Source organism: Coccinella septempunctata, chromosome 2 (genome assembly GCF_907165205.1).
Source record: "Coccinella septempunctata chromosome 2, icCocSept1.1, whole genome shotgun sequence".
NCBI classification, from domain to species: Eukaryota; Metazoa; Arthropoda; class Insecta; order Coleoptera; family Coccinellidae; genus Coccinella; species Coccinella septempunctata.
Genome location: NC_058190.1, coordinates 49,454,567 through 49,477,543, shown reverse-complemented (window position 1 = coordinate 49,477,543; position 22,977 = coordinate 49,454,567). Strand labels below are relative to the sequence as shown.

At 38.2% G+C, this 22,977-nt stretch overlaps 1 protein-coding gene across 1 annotated transcript in view; it reads left to right on the top strand.

Annotated features, from left to right (window-relative positions):
- Nucleotides 1-22,519, top strand: part of LOC123307327 (CD109 antigen) — a 41,223-nt gene extending 18,704 nt beyond the window's left edge. Inside the window, exons 2-22 of the mRNA XM_044889582.1 lie at nt 7,603-8,033; nt 10,450-10,630; nt 11,804-11,972; nt 12,024-12,277; nt 12,697-13,098; nt 13,165-13,233; nt 13,378-13,599; nt 13,696-13,924; nt 14,018-14,148; nt 14,230-14,481; nt 15,027-15,477; nt 15,539-15,762; nt 16,148-16,384; nt 16,444-16,566; nt 16,801-17,222; nt 17,281-17,573; nt 17,624-18,025; nt 18,797-19,190; nt 19,374-19,548; nt 19,607-19,712; nt 20,958-22,519. Coding sequence (XP_044745517.1) covers nt 7,609-8,033; nt 10,450-10,630; nt 11,804-11,972; nt 12,024-12,277; nt 12,697-13,098; nt 13,165-13,233; nt 13,378-13,599; nt 13,696-13,924; nt 14,018-14,148; nt 14,230-14,481; nt 15,027-15,477; nt 15,539-15,762; nt 16,148-16,384; nt 16,444-16,566; nt 16,801-17,222; nt 17,281-17,573; nt 17,624-18,025; nt 18,797-19,190; nt 19,374-19,548; nt 19,607-19,712; nt 20,958-21,139 — 5,343 coding nt within the window. The 5' untranslated portion in view covers nt 7,603-7,608 and the 3' untranslated portion in view covers nt 21,140-22,519. The remainder of the gene's footprint in view (nt 1-7,602; nt 8,034-10,449; nt 10,631-11,803; nt 11,973-12,023; nt 12,278-12,696; nt 13,099-13,164; nt 13,234-13,377; nt 13,600-13,695; nt 13,925-14,017; nt 14,149-14,229; nt 14,482-15,026; nt 15,478-15,538; nt 15,763-16,147; nt 16,385-16,443; nt 16,567-16,800; nt 17,223-17,280; nt 17,574-17,623; nt 18,026-18,796; nt 19,191-19,373; nt 19,549-19,606; nt 19,713-20,957) is intronic.
- Nucleotides 22,520-22,977: the final 458 nt, after the last annotated feature.

Genomic DNA, 22,977 nt, shown 5'->3' with positions numbered 1-22,977 from the left:
GTTTTTCGTTCAATGCATGGCCGTCGAGATTTCAAATATTTTTTGCAGAACCGTATGGTTCCCCCTATAATTTAATTTTTTCATGGAAATTATACTTTTACTTCTATTCCATGCTCGTAATGAATATGTTTATGTAACGTGACATGGTAAATTGGGAGAAAAACAGCGCACAGTCTCTTCCGCGATTATATACGACCGTCTAGCCTGGTTATATATTTTTAGAAAGAATCGCTAGATCACACTAGGAATTCGACATCATTCCTTGTCTGTGTCCCTTCTTTTGTGAACGTTCGAACACCTATAAAGAATTTTTTCATCCTTCATTCCATACTGCATCGTTTCTTATGTGTATTTTCCCCCTAAAGCTGATTCTGACGTAATCTTGACAGTCCTACGATCTGAGTAAATTGGAAAGTTACTTCTTTCTCATTTAACGATAGTTTTCGAGAAGTTACATCGCAAAAACAACACATAGACATCACACAACATACAAGGATAACATTAGTTTGGAGTAATTCTATTTCATTGTAGAAGGTAATAGCAATACAGAGTTTTATGGTACAAAACTTCCGGGACGTATTCTGCATTCATTAAGACCCTGTATGACATAAAAATTTCACTCTGTGGATGAGAATTCGTCTTTTTATTCCTCAAAAAGAAACTGAAACGAATTCATACAGTTGAGAGTAGTTTATTAAGAAAAAATCGTCGCTGTGTACAGCATATGTGAATTTATCCTGCAGCTTGCGAATTTACAATCTTGAATATCTCCCATAAAGCGGAATTTCATTAGGTTCACCCTACTGTTCGCCCCTCTATTCGCGACAAAATGTGTTCTGCAGGGGTCCCACATCGAACACTTCGATAATATGAATATTGTGCGCCATAAACAGAATCAGTGAACTACGAGGGGGTTGCTAAACCACTCTCTCTTAGATGAAGAAGCGAAATGCGTGATATTAATAATGAAAGGTTTGATTGAGATCAACGTTCACATTTCAGAGTATTTTATGGAGGATGCTCCTATTCACAACCTGCATTATGACATTCGGGGCGTTTTTTCAGTCTTAAACGATACAAAGTCTGAAAGGATTTGAATAAAAGACTTTGATATTGAAACCTCGGTATAAAATCTCCAAACAATTTTTGAAAATTGATTCAAGGAGAAACTTTGAACCGCTGAAATCTGGCCACGTTTTGATCTTTAATGGACCAGTGAATGCTCATTTCGTTCGATATCATGATTTGAATTCTGGTTCCTGGTTCATATGAAAACTTTCCGTTGTCGAAAGTGAACTTGTGAGAGCCTGAGATGCGAAGGACCAGATAAAGATTTCTGGTGCATCTCTGCCTTTCGTCAAGGTAACACCGAACGTATCGTATTTCAAGTGATGTTACGAAGAATCTTATTATGAAAAACCGCTTCCGTCGAAGAGGTTAACTTGGTGTTAAACGACTAATGAAACCCGGTGGTTTGGTTCATTGGATCGTTTATATTATATAGAAATGTTTGTTGGGCAACGATGTTTTGATAACAAACGTGGATGATCTAGGCTATAATAAATTCTAGAATCATGCTACTTAAAAGCTTACGTCAATTTGGAATAGATATCCTTATTGGATTAACACAAGCACCTTTTTTTATTATTCATTCATCAATTAAACCGTTGTGAGTTCTTCAATACTTGTTTCTCTGGACTAAAAAAATTATGTAAAAAAAATTGTTTATTGTAGGCATGATCATTTTTTACCCTTCAATGCCAAAATTAACCTGGAGAATAATTTTTGCAGTTCTTAACCTTCTATGCAGTAAGGAGGTGCAGAATATTCTTGGTAAGATCTACAGGGTGAGTCTTTGGCTCATAAAAATATTATAACAGTAGATTTTTGAGGTCGAAAGACACCCTTCTTTTTTCAATTACCATTTTTTCCGAATCGACTCGGTCTAAAAGATACAGGCTGTTGCAGAACCATAAAGAAATTTTATTTTCAGTTATATCTCAAAAACGGTTTTATCGAATGAAATGAATTTCGGAATATGAGTATTTTACAGAGCTCGATTTTCATTTGTGGTATTAATAGTAGGGTTGCCTTTCAACGAACTCAACTACCCCATCTCTGGTAAAATGTGCAAGACAAACTACCCAGGTATACATGAAAATTTGTGGTAATTTGAAATAAAAATTGACCTATTCGAGTGTTTTTTTACTAAACCGTAAATACATTGAAATACGAAATATGGCAGATTTGATGAGTAACCTTTTTTATTATTTATTATTTGGTCCAGTTTCAACATCCGCTTAAATTTTCACGAACGCCTCGCATCGTTCTGATTGAACATTCGTTCTTCAACATCTGCATTTTTGAATTCGAAAAAAACCCCGGCAGACCACCCCAGTAAAATACGAAAATAAACAGGACCAAAGCTCTGCTCTCGTGTTCCTCTGTGATATGGAAGGCTTTAATTCCCGACAGCATCCTTGCCAACGATTCCGCATCCGGTACAAGAACCGGCATTAACAACTGGCACGTGCTAAAAGGGGAGAACCACCCCGTCCCTTAATCCCCGAAAATAATCTCGGAAATAATGTTTGCAACTGATGGGGGAGGGACTTTCCGATTCGATAATAAATCGAGGGGTGTCCTGGGCTGGGATGGAGTAGAACTTTAGGGATAATGGATGAGATACGATGCTGTATCCTGATGATGGAAGCAGGGTAACACGCGGTGCAACTCAGGATAATTCCGTAACATTTGGGGTCGTTAGTTATGCAAATTCAGATGCCAAAGAATCGATTGAAACATGTATGTTGCATGCACATGAAAAAATTTTGTTGTGTGGCGCCATCTAACGAAAATCTTCGAAGCTCTGGCAAAGCAACAGGTTGCGACGCTATACCAAATGATGCATAAGCCATTTCGTTGTGAATTCTACGTGAAAAAGTGCCTTTAGATGGTTCAAATTTCAGATCTGTAACTTCGAATACAAAAAGTTATGAGGACTTTTCGAAATCCTCAAAATCTCATGTTGTGCTAATACATAACTCAAGAACGAAGGATCGTAGGAGGCTACTGATTACACCATTCTTTGTTTCTCTGAAAAAGAGCTCGAAATGTGTCATCGGTTTTGCTATAGCTACTCTAGTTTCCGAGATTCCCATACTGGTCATCGAATATAGGACACTCTTTACATTTTGTGAAGCTTCTCAAAAATTTAAGAAGAACATGAATTCTCCCGCAATAGGGAATACTCCTGACGAAAACGATTTATTTTTTATGGAATATATCTGTGAAACGTCACATTTTCAAATAACCATTTCAACCGTTTCCCAAAAAAAATTATTTTAAGCACTCAAAAATGAAAAATAAAAATGGGTATTTAAAGTTTAAAGCGTTTTGTGAGAATTGTACAAGCTGGCAACATCGACTGAGATATGCCTTGATAATAAAGGACAACAAATGCATTATCTTGATGAGATAGACAAAGATGGCTGTCTATGAAGTCTGCCACGAACGAAGAAGGTCGTTTTATGAGATTTTTATGGCCGGTTGCAGTTGAAGCTCGCCAGTAAGTACGCGCTTGTAGATCAACACCTGTTATTTTATAAACAAGCTGATCGGACATTGTTCTTTTCATTGTCTTGTATGCGCTATTGCCAAATCGTAAACTCCGTACAAAGCGATTTAAATTTTGAAACCCCATATTGGAAAGATGAATTTGAATAGATTCCGCGGTGAATTTGAAAAAATCATGAATGAAACTCATAATAATTATTCAGTTTAAACTTGCATATGCAGTGATAACCCAAATTGAGGAGAATTCCCCATTTGGGATGAAAACGTGCCATCTTACCAATTCACGGTGAAATTTTCGAAATAATTCATCTATTATACTGAACGACCAATATCTGGTATCGAATCATTGTCATTGACGTTTTACTTCGTGGTGTAACAGTGGACGTTGACTGACTCTCAATTATCTTTTAGCCATCTAGCCATCCGTCATTTTTAATCCTTTCACGTCCATGTTAATTCGTTTGGTTTACAAGAGATAACATCGGTGAGCGTGTGGGTCCTTTAAGTTTTATTTTGATGGTGCGTGAAATCAGTTCACGTTATCTGTGAGACCATTCATTCATAATTCGATGAAATGAAGAATAAATTGAATTACTGAGAAATGTGTTTTTGGGCGTAAACATTATATACAGGGTGATTCTTGACCAGGGGGGATGCCTCACAAAAATTCCAGGTAAGATCAGAAATGCTCTCATTTTTGAAGTATTTTTTCTCCTTTTTGAAGTATGGTAATGAGAAAAATAAGAATCATTCAAAGAGCGATGTTTCTGATATCTGATCATCAAAACGAAGGCCCAGAACCGGTTTTTTGCATTGGAATCAGTCGGTTATTTCAATGAGAAAATTGAATGGCTCTTTACTAGTTTACGTTTACGTTTCAGTCCATGAAACTGCTACCTAGATTTTTTTTATAAAGAGTTCCTCCATATCGAAACGAAATTACTTCAGAGAGGTTAATGCCATTGACATTTCTATAGAAACAAGAGTGGCGGAATATATAATCAATTCTACCAATTAAAAAAAAAATCACTTTCATGACCTTTATTTTGAAGGGGATGAAAATTGCGTTATTTATGCCTACTTTCGTGCACTGTATTGTCACAAACGTATGCGTCTTACCGAATAATGAAGAGCTATATGTTTGGAATTACGTTCTCCCATTCTTCCTCCTGCGGGACCATCTGTTATGTCAATTTGAGGAACATTTTAGGCTTAATGGTCCCGGGGTTATCTGTTTCCGCATTTACAGATATCTCTCCCGTTTATAAATAGGACGTGTATGTACGATGTTTTGGCTCCCCTGACGTGTGCCACCGTGTTTACCTTCTGGTACGGTTCGACGGCATGCTGCCACCTAATGGGCTTCTGGGGCGCACTCCAACTATCAACAATCGACGTACGGCAGTCAATTACATCTATCTTTCGTAAACAAGAAGTGCGGTTCGTTTGTTAGTTTGTTTTCGTTTAGACTTCCTCGAATTTCTTGTTTTACGAGGGATCTGGCCCGGGACCTTCAAGAATGTTCACGGACTGCATTTTTTATCGTTCCTGATAAATTTATTGGAAAAAGTTCGGAAATTGGAATTTGTAATGGTTATTTCATCTTTCATCATTAGAAATTTTTATTCCGGTATAAGTTTAGATTAGTGCCCACCTCCGATTTTGTCGTCGATTTTTTCTTAGATAAAGCATTGTATAAAAAATCGATTGGTACATGTCTCAACTTTAGGAGACTTGTAGTTTGGGAGATATGATTTTTTTGAAGTTCTTATGAAATATGCGAATATTCGGTATAAATTAGTCGAATTGTAACATTTTCCCTGTTTAGCGCTTAAATAACTAAGTGCAATCGTTTATGCGTTTAATTAATATGTTAAAATGGTATTTTCATGTACAAATATGATTTTTCACTGTCCCAACCTAAAATAACCTAACCTAACCACAAAACCATTATTTATATTTTCATTGAAAAATGAAAAATTTCCCACATTTTTCGGAATAAACTAACTGAAAACGTTAAGTCATCGAGTTATCTTAAGGCTAACATTCGAATTCATTGAAATTGATGAAAAAATCGAAGACAAAAATCCAAGGTGGGCGCTAAAGTAAACAGGAGCCTTTATTCCAATTAGGAATATTTTTAATTGAATATTTTTTCCTATACCGTTTTTTCCGATCCGGCCCTGATAAAAAGGTATGGTCATTTTGAGTTTTCATAATGAGCTGTGCCGCCCCTGGAAAAACACAATTACCTTCAGAATAACTAGCTAAACTGTGACACTATATATCTGCGAATCTTTAGAAATAGAGTTGTATTCAGCCAAATTACCCAATTTTTCAAGTAGGTATCATGCACATATATTCCTTATTTTTGAACATCAAATTACTCGAAAACGGAGCATTATACGAGAAAATATGAAGAATACTTTTTATTTTCAAGACGTTCAAATATTCTTACTTAGTTTCAAGAGAATTTTTGGTATTTTTATGGTACATAATGATCATAATAAGAAAACTGGGGTGATATCTTGTGTTCGAAAAAGATCCATCAAGTAAATAAAAAACTATATTCCGAAAGTCATTTCATTAGATGAAACCGTTTATAAGATCTAAAAATAATATTTTTTTTAATGGTTCTTCAACAGCCTATATCTTTTAGACCGAGCCGATTCGGAAAAAATGGTAAAAAAAGTGTTTCTTTTGACCTCAAGAATCAACAGTTGAAATATTTCTAGAGACGAAGACTCACCCTGTATAACACTAAGTCTTTTGGTGAGAAACGACGTTTGTTGGGAAATAAAATAAAAAGCCTATACATATCTGAAACCAGAAACATTTTCATCAATTGTACAAATAAAAAGGGAGCAAAGAAATTGCTTAAATTTAAAGAACGATTCTTACAGTGGTGCATCCGAACTGTATTGATTTTTTAATGGGGTGATTCTCTGGACCCCTCGCGACCCCCTAAAGATGCTTGAAACACAGGTTGGAAAAACACTGGTCTAAACCATTACATGTAAGAAGGGAATAGATTATTTTTTAATCTTCCTCATACTTTGCAGAAGGTTGTTACTGAAGAAGAATTCGGAAAAAATACCCAAGAAACCTGATAAATCGAAACAACTAAACGAAGACTTGGATGGTCTACCCTCCAGGGTCAGGTGATTGACGCTTGATGACAGTTGACAGTTGACAAACGCCAACTTTCCCAATATTGATTTAAGTTTTGGTTTTCAGTTAATTTATGATTGTGGGTCTCTGATTGACTACTTCGAAATAAACACTGTGTTTGATTTACTGAATTTATCTTAATTTGGAGACTCGCACTGAATGCAGATGGATGACTCAGCTTTGATGCTGGTTTAATAATTTAGTGGTGAGCTCAAAAAGAGGAAATGAATATCTTGAGTCAGAAACCACTAATTTATATGGGGTTTTCTTTATAATTCAATTCAATCAGTTCGTCAGCTTGAAAAGTCAGAATTTTTTTATTCGTCAAACGGGAAATAAAAATGTTTTTCCTCGAAGAACAAAGATTCATTCATGTCATTAACTTTCCGAGATGAAATTATCTCTTCTATGAATTTCCACATGAAGAAATGTCTCGGAAAGTCTCGCTATTGGCTACAATTCGTATCCCACTGAAATTGAAAAAAGACGTTGGTTAAGTGCTGCCATCTTTCCATCGAAAGTGGAAACTATTGTAATATTCGTAACTTCTACTTATCGTTAGAGTGTTCTGGCACACCCCACATTCTGATAGTATAAACTCCTCTTAAAATTCAAATAGTAACCGTTGCGATCAATCTGATTTGACAGCTCCTCTTATTCAGGTTCCCTGAGAGTATTTGCGCCATCATCATTTGTATCAGAAGATAATTATTGAATTAACATGGAGCAAAGATATCAAAAAAAATCAATAACAAGTTACTCTCGTGAAAAATCATCGTTCTGTCCTCTACCTACATTGCTTTCTACCTTCACCCACGAGGATCAACCAAACTAATAACTCATTTCCTTTTACAGGCTGCAATGAAGCGACGACTCCTCATCTACGCATCCCTGCTGTTGGCGACGTCCTGCCGCCGCTACGCCGCCCAAGTGACCGACTCGAACGCTCAATTCGACCCCTACAACCCCAACCCGTACAGTAGCCCCGGTCCAGATCCCAACTTCAACCCCAACAATCCCGTCCCGCCTCCGAACCAAAACAACAACAACAACTACGACCAGAACCAGTACGGGAACGGTTTCGGCAACGATAACAACCCGGTACAGTTCCCGAATCCGAACCAGAACGATCCGTACGGAACTGGTTACGGAGGCGGTCAATACGATCAGTTCGGCAAGACCGATCAGTTCGGCAGGCCGGATTATGCCGGCACGCCTTCAACCCCCTGGGACAACTCCAACGGCTACAATTTCGACAGGGACACCGCCACGGAGATCAAGGAGGCGTAAGTTGATTTGGAACTTTACGAATTTTAGGTTTTAGGCCGACAGGTATTAGCTCTGTTCGTAGAGTGGTTCAAAACGATTGTGAACTGTACAGGGTGGGCAAAATTCGTTGTCTACTGAGGGGATCTCGAGAACTATAGCAGCCTAAAGAACATTTCCGACCTTTTTTTCAGAGAAACAAAGAATGGTTAAAACCGTAGCCTCTTACGATCCTTCGTTTTTAAGTTATCAGCGAAACATGAGATTTTGATGATTTCTCATAACTTTTTGTCTTTGAACTTTTCGAAATCTTCAAAATCTTATTTTTTGCTAATAACTCGAAAACGAAGAATCGTGGGAGGCTACGGTTTCCACCATTCCTTGTTTCTCTGAAAAAGAGGTAGGAAATATGTCGTCTATTTTCTTCTAGCTCTTACAGTTCTCTAGATTGCCTCAGTAGAAAACGAATTTTGCCCACCCTGTACACGATATCCCAAGTTGCTTGATTTTTGCTGTTTCTGGTACTTCTAGAGTAGATAGGAAAAAACGTGGAAACGATTTTCGTGATAAGTCCATCAGTGGAAACCGTTTCACGATATCTTCATTTGTCTTGAAAATATAACCGAATTTTGATATTTTGCCGATTTCGAAAATGTGCCACATCTTCTTTATTTTAGAAATTATCTAAAAACGATAAAAACTTTCTTATTCCTAGTGAAAAAGTGATTTTCGAAATCGACAGATTATCAAATTTTGGTCATATCTTCAAGACAAGTGAAGATAGGTATCGTGAAACGGTTTCCACTGACGGAAAATCGATCCCAGCACTCCTTTCCACGTTTTTACCTATCTAGCCTGGTACCAGAAACAGCCAAAATCAAGCCCTGTACCGAGCAAGCGCAGATAGATTTTCCCTACCCCAAAATGGAATTGCGCCTGCTCGGTACACTTCACAACCGTTGTTGTTTATCAAAGATGCGCCATTGAGACAATTTCCTCCAAGGGAAGTAATGCTTCGTGAATTTCTTTTCAAAAACTGTCTTTATATGTATGATGACTCTAAAAGTCTCCACCGTTCATGTCCATATACATAACAGGGTTCTACAGACCTACGGTCAATATCAATTGACAGAATCATTGATTATATATACGAGAAAATATATTATTTGACTACGCCCCAAGCAAGATCTATAATTAACTTTCCATAAAATTTGGGAATGAACATCGAAATAGCTGCATAAAGCTTATTAGACTATCTATCAGTTGAATTAAGGAACCTATAATTATATAAATGAAGTTATTAGATATAATAATAACAATTAATTAACAACACTGGTCTATGGCGTACTTAAGTAAAATTTCTAGAAATTTTCCTCAACACCGAAATTTTTGTTTGTGTCCCTAACGTGACTAAAGCATTCGTAACTTATCAGGTTATCTAGAAAATCTTCATTTGATATGTTGAGGTTCAAAAGATTCATTTCTTCACTGCACCCCAAGAGTATTTTGAATAGAACCGTATATATTACTAATTTTATAGTTTATAGTAGATTTACCTTGTACAGAGTGTCCCAAATTCGATGCTCATCGAGGGAATCTTGAGAACAATAGGAATTTGGGCCACCCGGTACCAACTTGGTACTGTGAGGTGCAAAAAATATTCGGTGTCATCCGTACCCTTCCTCTGATCAAATCTCGTTTGTTTTAGACGTCATCATCCTTAGTTCTTTAAAGCGACAAGTTACAAGTTTCCCGTATGTATAAAGTTACATGTCATGGTGCAACACCACATTAACGCCTAAACAAACAATACCGACTTTTTTAACGATGACAAATTGTCGTTTTTTCAAGCCGCCCGAATATTTAGGGGATTAAATCGGACGTGAACGTTGAACCACAAAAAATGCGAGTGGTATTCTTGGGAAAGAATAAAGGAGTAATTATCTTTGTGGTGCTGGCGTTAGCCTGCAGCAATGATGGTAGATTCAAGCAAAAATTCGTACCGCAAGATGATTACTTAACGATCTGCGCAATCTGGGCGAACAGGTTTGTGACCTTGAACTCCTACGGGATACCTTCGAAACGTACCAATTGGAAATATTCGATTATGTGTCTATACGTTACTAATTTGAGTCCATTCACATTTGAATACTTGGCAGACTTATTCTGGGAGAATATTTGGAGTTATTTCAAAATGTTCATGGTACTACAAGAATCCTCAGGGACGTTTATGCTTTTGCACATTTATTCCTCCAAAGTTCATATATGAGGAAGAGTGTATACTGAAGAAAATAAGACTGTTCACAGTCTAGCTAGACTGGAATGAGTCTGAACCAATGTAGACCTTTCTGTAGAACTAAAACATAGTGAAGCATGACTTACTTCCATTAATTTTTTTCTAAGTAGGCATATTTATTGAATTATTGATTATTTCAGAACCTATTTTGCGGTAGCATCAAAGTTGGTCAGGCCCGGACAGCTGTACAGGGTGTCAGTAACCATACTGCAGGAAAAACAACCTATGGTTGTTAGGGCCTCCATCCAGAGAAATGGAGTGGAGATGTCAGCGGATCATAAGCAAGTTAAGCAGGGAATACAAGAAACCCTGCTGATGAGGGTGAGTTTTAACCGAATATTTTGGATTGCTAAACCAAAACCTTTAACTGAGGGGATAGTGCTCTAGAATTTCAGAATATGCCACTGATGGTGTTTCCTGGTTATGAATCAGAACGTTTCAATATGATTGAACAAATGTAACAGGAGATAAGACATTTTGAAATTCGTTTTGGATAACGTAAATTGCCTGTAGGTAATTCCCGATCGAATTGAAATTAATGTTTTATGTCTGTTTGTTTTCTTCTCCGAGAGTCTATATATCCATCAGATTGATTGATCGACTTCCTCACTATCTTTCTGAAATAAAAGGGGGCGTGGGATGTTGCCAAAATAAATACAGTGTGTGTATTCTGGTATCGTTCGCGGTATACTTTAAAATACCTAGCACAATATGTTTTATTGGCTTCGCCTGATATGCTTTTTCGAATTACATACGTTTTTAGTGCCTCGAAAAATAGCTGCATGAAGATTTCCTTAACTTTGTAGATACGCCAAATGTTTGCATTAATGTATATTGAAGTTTATATTGATGCTCATACTTATGTTGTTATGACTCAAGAACTCGAAAATAACGAAATAAGTATTTACTTCAGATTTCTTAGGTACATAAATTCATATCCATAATCAAGTAGTCCAAGTGGGGTTGTTCGTTTTGGAAGATATTCTATTTCACACACTGGCACAATGAATATATCGAAACCAAGCTAAGAAATTAGTTATTTTTTGTTTGAGTTTTTATATGACAAGAAGCGAAGGAAACCATGAACTCGATCCATTATTTTTATATCTATTTTCGTCTTGCTACAAACAATCGATATGAAAAATTCTCTGCAGACATACGTTATGTTGCTTCATACTGCACACCAAAGTTTATGTCGTCTCTAAAATTGAATTGAGGCCGATATGAAAATCGACTATTCGAAATTCGATATATCTGATCATGTTTCGTTTATTAGCAATTATCGGTTATGCGGAACAATGAAATTTGAGGCAATTTCGAAATGGAAACTCCAAAATAAATACCGGCACAAATTCGCTTACAATGTCTAGTAATATCTACTGTATCGATACAGTTTTTTTCTATTATTTCCAATTATGAACGAAAACTCCCCTGAAACGTTCCCAGTTCCATGTAGATTTCCAAAAAAAGAATAAAAAAATCCAATTGTTCCAGGTCCCCCCCACGAGTGACCCAGGTGAATACAGGTTACGTTTGGAAGGTCTATACGAGAACGTACTAGGTGGATCAGCGTTCGTAAACGAAACAAAACTCATATTCTCCCAGAGATCCATGACGATTTTCATCCAGATCGAGAAACCCTTCTACAAGCAGGGAGAAAACGGTAAGACTACACAATCCCTTCGATAAATCCTTTCTAACTCGTTTCCTTCAGTCCGTTTCAGAACCATACCGATCAACACCGAACTGAAAGCCTTCAACGATGCCATCGACGTGTTCATGTTGGACCCCAGCGGCCACATCATGAAGAGATGGCTGTCCAGGCAGTCCAATCTGGGAACGGTCAGTTTGGACTATCAGCTTTCGGACCAGCCGGTCTTTGGAGAGTGGAAAATAAGGGTTATTGCTCAGGGTCAGATCGAGGAGTCCACTTTTCTGGTGGAGGAATATTACCAAACCAGATTCGAGGTGAGTTATTTTTATTTATGGGTAAAAACAGAACAGTACGTTTTCAATGCATCTTTCTGGAAGCTAATTTTTCGTGTCTGGTATCTTTATAAATGTTGCCAAATGCTGCCCAGGCAGACCATGTGGAAGATCCCATTTCAAACTGTGTGAAATTGCTCTTTGAAGTGTGACTACAAGTTCCTCTTGCTTCTGGCAGAAATCTTCCTCTGATTTCTTATTTTGTTTCATCTATGTGAAGAAAACTAAGAAATTTGTACCCCTTATATACTGCTCTACAAAAAATTGAAGGAGTTTGAGACTGTTTCAAAGAGTATGGTCTCCTCCAACATCAAACACAGCCTAAAAACGCCTTCACATACTTTCCTATTTTTGTATATCCTATTTAAAAGTGAAAAAACAAACATGGCATTCCCTTACAGGTTAACGTGACCATGCCAGCGTTTTTCTTCAACACCGACGAATACATCGAAGGTGTAGTCATGGCCAATTACACCAGTGGCGCTCCAGTGTCTGGAAACTTGACGCTAAAAGCCATCGTTAAACCCATAGGACCGATAGACGTGAACCAAATGATAAACAGGAATCGACAAACGAAAATCTACAACAGGAACCAATACCACGACGCGAGAGTTTACAATGATAGGTACGACAGGTACGGACCTCGATATGACGGACAGAGCCAGTATCAGTCGAACGTGGATCAGTACAGGCCGAACGTAGATCAGTACCAACCGAATGGCGATCAGTATCAGCCGAACGATGGTCAGGAGTACAGCGATAACCCTAATGTGCAACAGCCTATAGTCAAGTACTTGAATCTGGTGAGTTTGATGAGGTTCTTGTTGTTTCGACGTACTTATCTGCTCTGAACGATGTTTTTTTTGCAGTACGAAGAGTTTCCTTTTTGGTACAAAGTGTCCGAGCATAAATATGAGCCAATCCCTCATTTGAAAATGGTGAGTGCTGAAGAATATGAAGTCGTGGACAACATTAATGCACCACGTTCTTCATTGAGTGTTGAATGGTGGTGTTCTGATTCTGTTCAGGAGTTCAAATTATGTTCTTATACGTTGCTTTTTCTTATTTCAAATGTTTTTCAGTTCAACGGTGTCTACCATTTCAAATATCCCATAAGAGACATCTTGCCCTTCACCCCGAATGCAGGTATGGAGGTGATGATAGTGGCCACCGTGGGTGATTATTTTCTGGATGAAATCCTTGAAGGATATTCAACAGCGAGGATATATAATTCGACAGTTAAATTGAAGTTCATAGGAGACTCTCCTCAAGTGTTCAAACCGGGAATGCCAGTTACTTGTTATGTAAGTATGACATAAATGGAACAGATCTGCTCGATATCTAGCAGATATATTACTCACCCTCAATCTTGGAAAAAACTGATTAGGAATTTTTTATAGATTGTAGCGACATATCATGACGGGTCGCCACTACCTCGAGAAAAGCTTCACAACAGTCACATGGAAGTAACCGCATCAGTAGACATGAGGAACGGTGGAGGTCGGAACATAGCCCCCAAACAGATTTACATGCTGGATGACGGGGATGGTGTCTGGGAATATAAATTGGATGTTAAAAGGGAACTGGGGCTTGAAGGTTCGCAAGGATATGAAGAATTGAGTACGATAAGTAAGTGAGAAATCAAAGTGTATAATTGTCTTGTGGTTCATGATTTTTTCAAGGGACTTTTCATCATTTTCTAATATTTTTTCCTCTTCTTAGGGTCAATAAGGGTACAAGCCAATTTTAGAGATGCTTTCGGCCAACCTACAACATCGGAATTGTTACTTTTATCCCATTTCAGTCCCAACGATCAACATATCAAACTCACTACTTCCACCATCACTCCGAAGGTAAATAAATATTGAAATCACGAGGCTGTTGCCTTTCAAAAGTCAAATTACGGATGGATGTTCATAATTCATTCTTTTCAGGTCGGGGAGTACATGATCTTCCACATCAGGAGTAATTATTACATCACAAGTTTCCAATACATTATCATATCTAAAGGAATTGTCCTTCTCACCGACACTCAAGATATGAACGATTTTGTCAGCACGATGGCCATCGGTTTGAGCGCTGAGATGGCTCCAGTCGCCACTATGGTCATTTGGCATGTGAATCGATACGGTTATGTCACCGTAGACAGCTTAACTTTCCCTGTTAATGGTATCAGCAGAAATAAGGTATGTCTTTGCCGTAGACTAACGGTGTGGGTGGGAAACTGTCGGGTCTTTTCCGTAGTTGATTCTGGTACCAATCGATTTCTTACGAAAAGTTGCATATTTAAAAAATTACGAGCTTCGTTTTATGAAAAAAAAAAGGCAATTTACCTCTTGGATCTCTCCTTTCACTTGATTCAGGCACTTTTTTTTTAAACTTAACCATTTTTTCTCGTTGTTGATGCATTTAGGTACACATCAATATCACTTATACACAATAAAATTCCCAAACGCGAAATCGACATTTTGAAATTTGAATTTTAACCATTTGACATATCAGTTTTCACACAAGCGCAAAATCATAGATCAACTTAGTCTCTGCTACAGTCACAGTATTCTATGCGCAGAATTATCAGCGTAGGAAACTACCATTTCTTTATATCATTCTGCTGACTTTTCATAGATGGCAGTAGTTCCACTCGATTCACATCGTTATTAAAGGGTTTCACCACCCTGGTTTTTACTCGAGTTTTCAAAATTGATGGCGATTTTCATTCGATATCTTTCAGTTCCAAGTGTTCCTGAATAACCTGAAGGCCAGGACGGGACACGAGGTGGAAGTGGCCATTTACGGCGAACCCGGCTCTTATGTGGGTGTTTCCGGTATCGACAAGGCCTTCTACACCATGCAAGCCGGTAACGAGCTCACTTACGGCAAGGTGATCTCGAAGATGGCCACTTTCGATGAAAACATAACTTTGCACAGCCATTCTTGGTTCTCTCACGAAGGCAGTCCAGATGAAGTTATGTATTTCCCGTCCCCAACCTACGGTATCGACGCTAACAGAACGTTCCAGTACGCCGGTTTGGTGGTTTTCAGCGACGTACCGCTGCCAAACAGGCATTCCCTCTGTAATGCTACCCAAGGTTGGAGAGAGTGCTTGAGTGGTAGATGTTATAGGATAGAGAAGAAATGTGATTACTATATGGACTGCGACGATGGGACCGATGAAGCTGGATGTGAGTTGGTCACTTGTGTGATAATTAATTCGATAATTAATTAATTTGGTATTTAATTCAGGTCATTACGAGAATATAACGGAGCTTGCGCTGTTCAGGAAGTTCCGGTTCAATAGGATTCAAAGACAATACGAGAACGTTTGGATTTGGAAAGACATCAACATAAGTCCGCACGGCAGGTCCATCTTTAATGTTCCTGTACCGGCTAGACCCGTTCACTGGATGGTGTCTGCTTTCTCGATGAGCCCCTCCAAAGGTTTTGGAATGCTTCAGAGAGCGATCGAGGTGAGAAACAAAAATAATATGTTAATGAAACTCTTTTAGAATATGTATCACGATGATTTTTCTGGAGTGAGCTTTCAAACATAGTCCTTCGAGCCGGATCATTTTCAATAGATCACATTGCCTTCTCAATGGACAATATTTTGAAGATTTATTCTATCCTTTCTACAACTATACAAATCGTCACTTATATCATACACATCTTGATCGTAATCTTTTTAAGTCGACAAACTAGTACTTGACATGGTTATCTTTGTGCGAAAAGCGCCTCTCCTTCTGATAGCCTAGTGGTTGTGGACTTAACCGGCAATAAGTCCTGCCCGGAGTAGTACTTTTTCAGACTTCAATAATTTTTTTTTAATATTTTTTCTACTTTTCCTTTTTTTAGTATGTCGGCGTGTTACCTTTCTTCATCAATCTGGAAATGCCCAACACCTGTATGCAAGGAGAACAAGTTGGCTTACGTGTGACAGTCTTCAATTATATGACGACGAATATAGAGGCTCAAGTTGTTCTTAACGGTTCACCGGATTATAAATTCGTTCATGTGGAGGAGAACGGTGTCGTCAGAGCTTACAACCCCAGGACTTCCTATGGGGAACATCAATTCTTCATATTCATTAAGGTAAGTTGTTTTTTCGTAGGCAAGTATTCGGTAATTCAATCATCTCTATATTCTTTCAGGCTCAAGATGCGCAAGTTGTTTATATTCCAATCGTTCCTCAACGTTTGGGAGACATTATTGTCAGTGTGCATGCTTCTACTCTCATAGGGGAAGACAGAGCTACTAGGACTTTGCATGTGGAGGTGAGTGTCAGCAATGGAAATGCATATTTGAGTAAAAGTCACTTATTCTATGGAATGTTGCTTACATAATGGGCCAGTGGCGTTTGATTCTATCGACTAATTATGAAAAAATTTTAATCAAAGCTTCAGGTACCTATCCACCAATAGAAATATCCTAGGATTTCTAATTGGTTGAAATTTTTTCGTAATACTATGCCTATTCTACAGGTCTATAATAAATGATTCTATTTGCAGTCTGACGGTGTACCGCAATACAGGCATCAATCCGTACTTCTCGATCTCAGCAACAGAGCCTTCACCTTCCAATACATGCACGTCAACATAACGGAAACGCCGATAATCCCCTACCAATACGACAGGTACTACGTGTACGGATCCAACAAAGCCAGGGTTTCCGTGGTGGGAGACGTGGTAGGCCCCATATTCCCCACGATGCCCGTCAATGCGACCTCTCTGCTCCATCTGCCGATGGACTCGGCGGAACAGAACATATTCTCCTTCGCCGCCAACATGTACACCACGCTTTACATGCGTTACACGCAGCAGAGGAACAGGACCTTGGAGAAACTGGCGTTTTACTACATGAACATCGGGTATCAGAGACAGCTGTCCTTCATGCAGCCCGACGGGTCTTTCAGCTTGTTCAGGAGTGATTGGTGAGTATACCGAAGGTGTTTCGATGTCATCGTTGCTGGACGAGGTCGGTTGTTACAGGAATCAGTCTGCGCCTTCGGTGTGGGTGACGGCTTATGCTGCTAGGATCTTCCAGGAAGCAAGCTTTTACGAGTGGGAAAACTACATCTACATCGACCCAATGGTGATCGCCAAAGCTGTGGATTGGGTGTTGAAGCATCAGAACCAATACGGGGCGTTTTACGAAACCACGTGGTTGCCCGACAGGAAATACAATTATACGCTGAATATAGACAACGATGATATCTCCCACAGGAATATAACTTTAACTGCCCATGTGTTGATTACGTTAGAGGCCGTCAAAGATCTAACTAGTGAGTTTTTCGTGATTTACCTCGATTTATTTTAATTTGAATTTTTCCAGGTGGGCTCAGCGGTAAGGTCGTGACGGCGCAAAAGAAGGCCATCCAGTGGCTCGAAAGGAACATGCAGCTTCTGAGCGAGAAGGGTAGACCCTTTGACGTAGCTCTCGTGGCTTACGCGCTGATGAAGAGCAAGGCTCCGAACGCTGAAACCGCCTTCATAGAATTGTCCAGACGGCAGAGATTCGACGGAGGGCTTTTATATTGGGGAAGGAAGAGAATACCTCAACCGCCCTCGAAGATCGAGAATCAGAAGCCTTTCCTGCTGCCTCGTCTGCCTTACGAATACGATTCGGAGAACATCGAAACGACCGCGTTAGCGCTGTTGGTTTACGTCGCTCGTCAGGAGATCTACGTGGATAATATCGTGAGATGGCTAAATACCCAGAGGTTGAGTGATGGAGGTGAGTTTTTTCTTAATACGGTACTCGAAGTTCTACAGGTCAAAGCGTACAGAAATAAGACGGCAAAGACCTTCGACGGCTCACCCCTAGGTGCGTTCTGCACTCCCCGGGTATTCACACCAGCAGAGTAGGGGTGAACCATGGAAAGTAAGGGGAAAATCAAGAAGGGGTAGTCACCCCAAAGTGCGTTCTGTACCCCCCCGAGTATCCACGCCAGCAGGGTATCGTACTAACAGTAGGGGTGGAACTCAAAATGTGGCATAGGACTGGTATAAAAACGGAGTGTTATCTTACCTCTGGATTCTGATCGGTGGTTCACTCGCACTGGAACGCCTACCAAAAAGTAAATTCGCTCAAAAAGAAAATTCCCCAAAGTTAAACGAAAAAATGAACTCTTTTAATAGATCCCGCAAAGAAGTTGAAAAGTACAAAGAAATTAACTCGTCTGGCTAAAAAATTTTTGACATCGTGGTTCGGTCACAACGGATTCAAACAAGATTTATTGGCCTGACATTTGCTTTTATACCCAACGAGGGGGGGGGGGGGTGCTGCATATCCTGTATATAGAGAACAGGTGATCCAAAAAGAGTAGCAATAGACCGGTTTCGCTATTGATTGAACTCATCAGTATCTCATAACTCAACCAACGATGCAAAGGACCTTTCGTTGACAAATTATTTATCATTTAGTTCGATTATTCCAATCGGACCAAATTGAACTAATCGATAGTTATCACTTCAAATCTGTAGATTATTAAACGAATCTTTACAGGATGGGCCTCAACATCAGACACAGCGTACGCCATGAAGGCTCTGATAGAATACACGTCAGCCCAACGTATTCGGGACATATCCAGCCTCACGGTTCAAGTGGAGGCCACCGCCCTACCCAGGAATCCGAACAACAGAACCACGTCGGGCAAGATCATGCACGTTAACGACAAAAATAGGGCCAAACTCCAATACATAGACATCCCCAACGCTTGGGGTACGGTGAAGGTGGAGGCCAGGGGTACCGGTTACGCCATACTGCAGATGAGCGTCCAGTACAACGTGGACATAGCCAGGTTTCAAACACCGCCACCGGTGCCTGCGTTCGAGTTGAGGAACAGGCCCGTGTTCAGTGGCAGGAATCAGTCTCACATAACCTATGTGACCTGTCAGAGGTAAGCTTTTCTATTGGCTCTTTCCACATTCATTTATGTCCAACAGAACACACAAGAATTACGCGAAGAAGCAAAAAAGGCAGCCCACTTCTGAACAAAATTTAATTTTTCCTGAATATCTTGAATATATTTTTGGGGCTTGTCGTGTGCTGTTCAAGTACCATGAGTTTTCGAAATTTTCAGATGGATCAACCTGAATGAGTCCGAAAGGTCTGGTATGGCGGTTTTGGATGTCACCATTCCTACTGGATACATTATTCAACAACAAGACCTGGACTCGTATGTGTTATCTAGAAGAGTGAGGAATTTACAGAGGGCGAGGTTCCAGGAGAGAAAAGTTCTTTTCTACTTCGATTATGTGAGTGTTGAAACGATTCCACGTAGGCCAAATTCATAACAACTATTTTTTTTTTCAGTTGGACAATGAAGAAACTTGTATAGATTTTACAGTGGAACGATGGTATCCTGTGGCAAATATGTCCAGATTTTTACCTATACGGGTTTATGACTATTACGCACCAGGTGAGTTGAACGATTTTGAAATAACTGAAATTTAACCAAATCTAGAGATTTCCCGACCTTCAAAATCAGTTGATTTTTCCCTCTTACCTCTCCTATTGGGTGCTTTCGGTTCTATACCTTCTATACAGGGTGAATATGATTAACATCGAAAAAATGTAAGGGGTGATTCTGTGGTGAAAATAAAGGTGGGTATTTGGTATAAAATTTTTTGAAAAACTTGCATCTGGAAGTTGCAAAAACATTGTTCTCCTTTTTCATTTTCCTGTATATTAATTTAAAAAGACGAAACTTGATAAAGATCATTTGTCAGAAATCATACATGTTGGAATTTTTTCAACCCTGAAGTATGCTCAGAAAGGGTTGAAATAGTAAACCTCCAAGATATTTTTTCTCACAACTTTTATTTTTCTCTTAAAAGAACCAGCGCTGCACCCAATTCATATAGAAAAAATACAATGCTTGTCTCCAGTTTAATATACAGGATGGAGAAAATTCGTTGTCCACTGATGACACATCTCCTAGCACTTTTTCAGAGATACAATGAATGGTGAAAACCGTAGCCTCCTACGATTCTGCGATTTTGAGGATTTAGAAAAGTTCTCAAAATTTTTTTGTCTTTGAAGTTAACGATATGAAACTTGAACCTCCTACAGGCACTTTTTTACGTACTCACTGACGAGCTCAACATATTTCTTCATTTCGAATCATTAGCCCAACTTAGCGTTATTGAAATTGTTATTTTTGAATTGGAAAAAATCTTTTGTCAACAGATTTTACGTATAAAGGTGCCTAAGAAGGTTCAAGTTCAAGATCTGTAATTTAAAAGACAGAAAAGTTATGAGAGCTTTTCGAAATCGTCAAAATCAATTTTTTGCTGATAACTTAAAAACGAAGAATCGTAGGAGGCTACGGTTTTCACTATTCTTTGTTTCTCTAAAAAAGAGCTCGGAAAATGTCATCCGTTTTCTTCTAGCTCTTATAGTTCTCGAGATCCTCTCGGTAGACAACGAATTTTACCCTGTACAGTACAATTTTCGGAAGGGTGAAACTTTTTCGGGGGGGACTTTTTTCGAAAAATTCTATACCAAATACCCACTTCAATTTTCCTCTAAAAACCACCCCTTTCATTTTTTCGGTGTCATTCAGATACTCCCTGTATACGGACTAAGATAAGCGTCCATAACTTTTCAATATTTGGCTAGACATCATCAATTTCTATCTTGTGAATATCTCTTTTTCTTTCAGAACGATTCAATGAGACGATATTTGACGCGCTATCCACATACGTCCTTGACATCTGTCAAGTATGCGGCAGTAGTCAATGTCCCTACTGCGGCATCTACAACTCTGCACCAAAAATGACGTCACTAGTGTATCCTCTCGTCATCACGTGTCTCGCGCTGTTATATAGCTACTTTAAAACGTAAAAGACCCTTGTTGTTACCGTGGAATAGTGCAAGTAATGACTATAATTGTTGCGCAAACAATGATTTGAGAGTGAGCTGTTATGGAGATTTAGGAAAAGTTTGTACCTGTAACAGTTGGTTTATAGTGATGTCACCAAATATAACATTTATTTTATGCATTGAATGTACTAAAAAATATTTTACCACTTTTGGACATTCAATGCATGTTAAGTTAAGCAGCGAATATAAGGTAGCTATTACAAAAAAAAACCAGCGAAAACATCGTGAATTCGACTTAATAAAGTACTTTAATTGAAAAACGAAATAAAAATGATTAGATTGCGATATCATCTCTTAAATTGAAAAAAATGGCCTACCTACATCACTTGTTTGTTACTGGATTTACTGTGTCCAGGTTAAGAGATGAATTTATTTTACAAAGGTGTAGTATATTTATCTATGTATGTATAAAATTTTGATGTAAAATCGAAGTTGTAATGAACATTTATTTTTTCAAGGAACTAAACCATTGATAGTCAATTATAATTGAGAATTTTCTATGTGATCAAAATTAGGAAACAGGCAGCTGTTTGGCCATATGAATATTTCGCCACATACATCTCTAGATTTGTAAATGGCCAAATATATTGAATCAGCAAACACATATCGTAGAAAAATGGTTTATCGAAAATTTAAATTTACTGTGTTGTAAGAGGAGTATCCTCTTGTTTAGAATTATTTTTATTTTCGTCCAATACAGAAAGAAGCTTAATTTGTTGTTAGAAAATAAACCTTGAATATTTTTGTAGAAATGTTAGAGAGTACGTAGTTTATCTCAAAAAATTGAGTTTGTAATAGTATATTTTTATAAATATTCCGTGAAATTGAACAGAATTTATCACAGTTGGACCTTTAGGAACCAAGAAATTATTGTTTTCGCAATGTTCAACTAAATTTTCCTGATTCATACTCTTGATTTTTGCGACAGTGTTGCATTTGTGTTCATCGTAGGCAATGGTGTACTAAAAAAAGATCAAGCTTGAGTAAATACTCTATTTAATGTTTGATATGAACATTTTTGTTGTACAATCTCAGAAGAAACCGTCCATTTGTACTGATTTTGTTAGTATATTTAGATAAGAGAAATCTTGTAATATATTCTTGGGTAGTTATTTAAATATCTTTTCTGTTTTTTATGTGTTTATAATATAATTTCCACATTCTATTTCTCAGATGTTCGGAAGTATTTTTTACGCCCTCGACATTAGTTTTGTAATATTTTGTACCATAATTCTCCTGATGCGTTTTCTATGTATTTATGGAATTTGCTTGCAAATTGCATAAAATTTGAATATTTTGAAAATATTTGTCGACATGTTGAATAAAAATTTATTTGATATACGTTTGGTTGTTTTTTTGCTACCATTTCTTCCAGTGAGACTACGATAATTCGGTAACTGATTCAGAGTTAAATGCAGCTTTTTTCAGTAGACAGTAGGCTGAAAGAGCAATTCTTCTAGTAAAAAATCTGAATTTCATGAACTTGGGAACAACCGTTCGGTCTTGAGGAAGTTTCAACTGACCCTATCTTTTTGGGAATTTTTCCAAAGACAACTTTAGAGTGGTTTTTCTTCCAGGAAATTTATCGCAGATCTAAATGTGATACATATTCTGAAAGAGCAACTCTTCAAGTGGAAAATGTGAGAATTTTATCCATTTCGGCACAACCGTTTGGTCTTGAGGAAGTTTCAACTGACCCCATCTTTTTGGGAATTTTTCGAAAGTCAACTTTCGAGTAATTTATCTCCCAAAAAACTCCTCGCAGATCTAAATGTGATACATATTCTAAAAGAGCAACT